The 7,486-nt window shown below is 34.4% G+C and overlaps 2 protein-coding genes across 2 annotated transcripts in view; one reads left to right on the forward strand and one right to left on the reverse strand.

The window, feature by feature from the left end:
- LOC131935834 (plastin-1) overlaps nt 1-2,465 on the forward strand; it is a 26,899-nt gene extending 24,434 nt beyond the window's left edge. The window contains exon 13 of the mRNA XM_059292526.1: nt 9-2,465. Coding sequence (XP_059148509.1) covers nt 9-194 — 186 coding nt within the window. The 3' untranslated portion in view covers nt 195-2,465. The remainder of the gene's footprint in view (nt 1-8) is intronic.
- LOC131935835 (uncharacterized) lies at nt 2,371-7,222 on the reverse strand. The gene is made up of 3 exons (XM_059292527.1): nt 6,872-7,222; nt 5,176-5,328; nt 2,371-4,202 (listed from the first exon to the last, which is right to left on the reverse strand). The coding sequence occupies exons 1-3, from the start codon at nt 6,992-6,994 to the stop codon at nt 3,909-3,911; spliced, it is 570 nt and encodes a 189-aa protein (XP_059148510.1). The 5' UTR covers nt 6,995-7,222; the 3' UTR covers nt 2,371-3,908.
- Nucleotides 7,223-7,486: the final 264 nt, after the last annotated feature.

Here is a 7,486-nt window from a genome sequence, read left to right on the forward strand (position 1 = left end):
AAAAAAAGGACAAACTGGCCAATGCCAGATATGCTATTGGCATTGCCAGGAAGGTTGGCGCTAAGGTGTACGCCCTCCCGGAGGACATTGTTGAAGTCAAGCAGAAAATGGTGATGACCATCTTTGCGTGTCTAATGGCCAGGGACTACAGCCAGAACGGCCAAGGGTTGACTGAGACACACCAGGCCAAGTAAAACTGGGCCACCTGGCCGTGGATGGAGAGCGTGTCAGCCTGAATGTGTGCACATTTTTACTTCACATTTTTATTTGACGAAACGAACAAAAAAACTAAAAAATGGAACTAGTAAATAATCGTGTAAAGTAATGCGTTGTTGTAAATGTAAACTACCTGTACACATGTTGGTATTCTACTTTTTATGAGTATATGAAGCAATGTTGACATGGCTTTGATAATTGCTCTGTTGCCTACCCTGTCACTTGTACAAGTCAGCCACACACACACCCCACTACCCAGATGTTAGTGTCATATTTTTTTGTTGTTGCTGTATGTTATCCCAGATCTCTAAAAACTAGAAACATGATCTTGCTTGTTCCAATGGATGAATCAATGAATGTTCAGCTTCTAGCTATAGTTATAACCTTTTCTATATCAACCTGCTTAACTCCCCTTCTTCAGCTAAGTGGAAAGAAATATTCATTCCTGGAATTTAATTTTTTTTTGGTACTTACTATTTACATTTCTCTTTTTATTGAAAATAAATTAAGAATGATTTGAATATTTTTCTTGCTTCTGGCATAGTCGATTTATGCCAGAAAATTTTGGAAATTTTTTCTGCATGAGACATTCCACCCTGTTTACTATCGCACTGGTTGCTTTTTGTGACTGCAGTATTAATGCCAGAACAACTGGTGAGGCAGACAGTAACAGAGATATTCCCCTAAAGTGCTTAATGTCTGTACGCCCTGGTTATAGATTAAGACTAGTTTTAAGTAAAAGAATGGACATTTTCTTGTAAGAATATTTCTGTGTATTTTAACAATTCCAACTGATTTTTGGGACCATTCTGTACATTGAAGTTTTTTTTTAAGAAACACTTTTTTAAAGCTTTTACTGTAAGCAATGACTTTTTCCCAGCTGTTTTTGTAAATGTTAAAGCAAATAAAAATCATGTTATTTTTTTTTTTAAATTTGTTTTGTGATGCGCCAACTATAGTGAAACTAAAACAATGGAATTTTCCAGACAATTTTGATCACGTAATTATGAAGTTGTCTAACGAGTTAGAGAAAAAAACGATTTTAATGTAAATGTTTTTTGCCATATTTTATCAACGTAGGATGTGCATGTTTTAGGACAATTAGTCTCATTAGCAACTAATTGGGGTAATTAGCTCAACCTGTTTTATTTATCACTTATTAGACTAGTAATTTATTGAGTCAGTGAAATAATTTTTCAAACTGAATTCGTCTTTACTCTAAATTTCTTGTTAGCTGAATTGATGTAGTAGTTTGTTTCTCCCTAAACAATGAGCTGTTGAAGAAATGTTTAGAAGGTGTTGACTGGTTTTAATTTTTAATTAATTGCTTCATTGGTTTGTTGATTGCTTTTACACAGTGAAACTTGTTAATGTTTTTATAACTAGTGAATGACCAGTTTTGTTAATATTTTATGGATTTTCTTTAATGAGTATATGTTATATGATTAGAAAATGCCCTGTTTTTTTATTTTTACTTTAGAAAAAGATGTGGATTGTTAATATTATATGACCAGAAAATGACCTGAATAAGTTTGATAATGTTTTATGGATAGCAAATGACCTGGACTTTTAGTTGACCCAGGGTGGGTGGTTCTGTATATGTAGTTACACTTAATGATTATGCAACAATTTTTGTTTGATATATCACTAACTCTGAATGTATCACGCTGGGTACCCTCGCCTAGTGTTTCTTTACTTTTTTTTATCTGGGCACATTTTGCTAATTGTCCCTAATATGTATTTCAGTGCTATAATAATTTCATCAAGTATTTATTTTCTCATTATATATGAATATACATATACATCCATATATTTTTAAAAAAGTTTTAAATGGGCTACAAAGTGAAACTGTGCTTGACTTAGTTGTTGCCTTGGATACCATCTCCCAGCATGCAATGAATAACATATCAGAGATTCTTGTCTAATGGAAAACATTCTCTACTGTGATGCCTTATACAATTTTTCTTTATATCCTCATTGCTTTGTCTAGTAGAGAGCTGTTTTTTGGAAGGGCATACAACTTTGTAAGATTTACAATCTTAAAACAAATTATTTTTAAAAATGTTTGGTCTGGCCTTAGGGTATGTTTAACCATTGTGTTGCTCTAGAGATACTTAAGAATAGATACCAAAACTTTATTAACCTTTTTTTAAAAAAAAAAATCAGTTGTCATTAATTAATCTTAGATTATTTTACATTCATAATTTCATCATAATAAACACGAATAAATTATATCAATTTATTTTATCGACCTTGGTTTGGATTTTTTAAAATAATTTTTTTTGTCTTTAATATTATATTGGTAATAACCTGTAACAATAATAAGTAGACATTTGAAATAACATTGACATATGTATTGAACAATTGTTTCATTACATACTAAATGGTGGTCTATAAGGTTAACAACACAACAGTGGTAGCTATTGACTAATGCGGATAGTCACCATCCATCAAGTAGCTATTGACTAACGTGGATACAGTCACCATCCATCAAGTAGCTATTGACTAACGTGGATACAGTCACCATCCATCAAGTAGCTATTGACTAACGTGGATACAGTCACCATCCATTAGGTAGCTATTAACTAACGTGGATACAGTCAACATCCAACACGTGATCCATGGTCAAAGTTGACTTCATCTCTCATATCATAATCGCTGCTTTACATCGTTTAACACTAGCTTACCTTTACATATAACACCCACACCATACATAACACTAGCTGACCTCTATATATAACACCCATACCATACGTAACACTAGGTGACCAACAGTCATTTGTATATAACACCACACCATACATAACACTATCTGACCAGCACTCCTTTATATAAAACACCCCCATATCAATCCATAACCCTAGCTGACCAGCAGTCGTTTATATATAACACTAGCACCCCTTTATATAACTCTCCCCCTAGCATACATTTTGTAGACCTCATGATCCGCTCCAGTAGCCTGTCTGTTGCCTTGCTGGTATACACAACTGAAATCAAATTTAAAAAACCATACGCCCTATCACAACTCATAATAAACCTAAACACTAAACACCCAAACTTATTAAACTATATTAACCAGAGTTGAACAACGTAATATGGTAGGAAGCGGAACATTGTGTACTTTAGCATAACTAGATCGGGTGAAAATCTGGGTGTTCCCCACCTCTTGGATAACTTGTCATACTTATTGGTGTATTTTAGCTGTTTCCTATTTCAGATTTCGTTTTTCGTGTTAATGTTACGCTCCCCGCCTACTTGATGATTGATATCAATCTTAACTGGTTGGTAATTGAATCAATTTGACAAAGCATTGTCTTCTCAGTACATTTCGCTGGGCGCCTTGAGTATACTGGATGGGGTCTAGGATGATACGCCGCTGAAGGTTTGTTTCTAGAAAATTAATACACCCGCGGGGCAGTTATCTCATTCACAAATCCTAGCTACATCACGTCGTCGTTGAATTCTAACCCGTGTTTGGACCAATCGTTTCATCCGTTTCATCATCTACCCAGCGTCTTGACCAATCGTTTCTTCATCTACTCAGTGTCTTGACCAATCGTTTCATCCGTTTCATCCTCTACCCCGTGTCTTGACCAATCGCTTCATCCGTTTCATCATCTACCCAGTGTTTTGACCAATAGTTTCATCTGTTTTAAAATCTACCAGTGTCTTGACCAATCGATTCATCTGTTTCATCCTCTACCCCGTGTCTTGACCAATCGATTCATCTGTTTCATCATCTCGAACACCCCCTCTCCGCTCTTCGCCGACACGCCAATCAGGTGCCACAGGCGGTCATTGACCTTGGACAGGTCAAGCTTCTCAGCGACCTGACCAATGGTCAAGGCACCGGTTAGATCCTGTTTATTAGCCACCACGACCAGCGGCACACCGTGAAGTTGTGGAGCCAGTAGGATTTGATCCAGCGCCTCGGATGCTTCCGTCAGTCTCTTGACATCGGTGCTGTCTACTACAAAGAAAAGTCCCTGTCGAGGTAGTAAACACACGGATACATTTAATTACATAAGAAAAGAAGTTCTTATCGAATAGCGCTACATACATTCTTAATAAGCGTGAAAATTACGATACAAATTATTAGGAGTAAGAGATTGTTAGGTTTTGGGTTAAAGAATCGATGGCGGCGATAATAACTGGACATAGATCAATATGAATATCCTAGACCCAGGAATGGATGGTCAATAAGAGCAGAAAGAAAATTTTAATTAAAAACCTACTTTACATTAAAGCCTTCCATCCTCACCCCTCATTTAACACATCTCTCAGTAGTTTTTCATGCAATTTTAGCCGTTTTTTTTTAAAATAATAAAAACAACCTCTAGAATATCCTATCTATAGTCAAAGAAATTCATGCTACCATTCCTGAAGTTACGTTACAAAGTTCCACCCCCACAAAGTAACAATCAATAATGAACAAAAAAAAAAGAATGTTTTTATTTCTAATGAAATAACATTGAAGGCCTACATAATTTTTTACCCCCCCCCCCACACACACTTCATAAGTGCGTAACGTATTTTGTTGACTATCTTATAGCCTTATCTGACGGAAAATTACAGTCTCTTAATAAGTTATGTCAAACGCTGAGAAAGTTATACGAAACTTTCTTTACAAAAAAGAAACAAAAAAAAAACAAAAAAAACAAAAACAACTACTTAGCCAGCCTTCAAAGATATCTAATCTCAATTGCGACCCAGAACTTAAATAAAAAACAAAGGCAATAGTCTGAACATGAAGAAACTTTGCGTAAATAATTCATTACTTTCTTAATTGATTGGATAATTAAGTTTAAAGTCAACAAAGAAAAGAACGAAATTGAATAGGAGTGTAACTTATTAAAGTTGATGTTGATCTCAATCTGCGCAAACAATCTGCGCAAACAATTTATAATTAATATAATATTAATCATTTGAAAAAAAAAAGGAAATATTTATCTGGCATACGTCTGTGTTTTCGTAGTAATTTTTCCAAAATGGTCGAAGTTTTTCCTGGCCACCTACATCCCACACAGTGAATGTAACTCCTTTGGACGGTTGGACATTTTCCACGTTAAAACCAAGGGTGGAGATGTGGTTTAGATTTTCACATTGTTTGGCCTAAAAAATAATAATAATTAACCTGCTTAATAAGTATTGACTTAAATGTTTTCTCGAAAAAAATTAATATAAAGAAAAAAAAAAGAAAAACAGTTTTATATAGTTTGGTGGAACGTTTCTTTCAGGCATCTTCGCCTTGAAATTTAACTTCGCCTCCCTCAAACCCCCCCCCCCCAAGTTTCAAAGGCACCGACGGAGAACTTGTCTGAAAGAAACACTAGTTTGGTGTGCAAAAGAAAAACATTTTAAACAAACACAGCAACATACAGTTTTTAAACACGTAACGGAGTAATAAATACTGCTTAAAATCTAAGATTTTAATTTTCTTTATTCTTACTGAACGAACAAAGGAACTAAGAAAAAGTTTACAAATGATGTTTCAAGCTTCGAGTATGTTCTTTTTGTATAGCCTATATATATATATATATATATATATATATATATATATATATATATATATATATATATATATATATATATATATATATATATATATGGGGGGATGTGTGTTTGTAAAATTGATAATGCATCTGTTTAATCACACACTTTGATTGTCTAATCGTCACTGTATAATCTACAGGAACCAACTGGACAGTGGTCAGATCAAACTTGTAGTCCGACATTGTTGAACCTACTGGACAGTGGTCAGATCAAACTTCTAGTCCAACATTGTTGAACCAAGACAGTGGTCTTCAACTCATTCTACGTTTCTCTACCCAAAATAAACGTCTGCACACGTAAGGATGGAGAAAAAAATGTATTTCACTTATACCGCGTCTACTCTAAATTAAACTTTGAACCAATGTTGGAATCTCACCAACAAGAAGTGTGTTACGTAATAATTGGCGAGATCCCAAATTCGATTTGAACTTTGCCAGTTCATACTTCCACCAGGAAGGTTAACTTTCAAATGAGGCAATTTTTTTTTACTTGATTGTCAGCTGTAATTAGGTAGTTAATTACTTGGCAATTTCGACATGTTAAGTTTAAAGGCGTCAAAGGGGGCGTTTTCAAACGGCGCTACATTGATAGAGTGGTTGGGGGAGGGGAAGGGGAGGCAAAGGTAAAGAAATAGGTCATAACATATGATTTTTTAAAGTATTGCCACAAAAGGATTTAAACAAACGAAATTTAAATCAACTTTTAAAACGCGTCTGTGATGAAATCGAGTAGATTTCTTACAAAGATAATTTTGTACACTCTATTAGCCTTGAACATGAATCACTGGCATTTTTTGACATATTATTTAACTAATATCTCTACAAATATAAACTTCATATAAAATTTAAAGTAAACAAACATAAGGTAGAAGGTAGAAGAGTTTAAACAACATCAAGAGCAGAAACACAAAATAACAGCAATACTCAACGACAAAAAAAATAAAATAACAACAACAAAAAATAAACAAATAACAACAAATATATATATATATATATATATATATATATATATATATATATATATATATATATATATATATATATATATATATATATATATATATATATAAACAACAGAAGGAACTAAAACAGTGTAGCCGTACCTTATACAATAAACTTGTTTTCCCAGCTCCGTCTAATCCTAAAATAAGAATTCTTGTGCGCGGGGCGGTGTGAAAAATCGGCAGCGGTACGATAGCGTGAAGCCTCGCTTCAAGATTCCCCATCACTTAGCTGTTGTAAGGCAAGACTTCAGTGGTAGCACTTGATATGGTGGTACTTGATATGGTGGTACTTGATATGGTAGAGCGTGATAAACACCAATGTGGTGACACTCATCACCATGAGCACGACAACAACGCAGCAACCACTGTTTAAACCGTGATGTGAATGTTATCACAAGAAGACAACAACTCTACGTTAGACTTACAAACAAGAATGTAGACTCGAGTGTGTTGTAGATGTGCTGGTGTAGAACTGGTTCTTCCGCCGATCCTCACCCGCTAACAACCTCTGTCATTAAGCACTTGAAGACACTTAATTAATTTTTGACACAACCGGTTAATGGAGAATGGATGTTTAATTGCTTGTTACGTGTAGCTGAATCATAACGTAACTAATTAATTACATAAGTAGGTTTAAAAAACAATTAAAAGGAAAAGAGTTTATATAGTATAGTCGTTGTATTTTGTGTTGTATTATTACATTCCTTTTGTGTG

This window comes from Physella acuta, unplaced genomic scaffold (genome assembly GCF_028476545.2).
Source record: "Physella acuta isolate Inbredline_101_S28 unplaced genomic scaffold, ASM2847654v3 ptg000161l, whole genome shotgun sequence".
Lineage (NCBI taxonomy): Eukaryota > Metazoa > Mollusca > Gastropoda > Physidae > Physella > Physella acuta.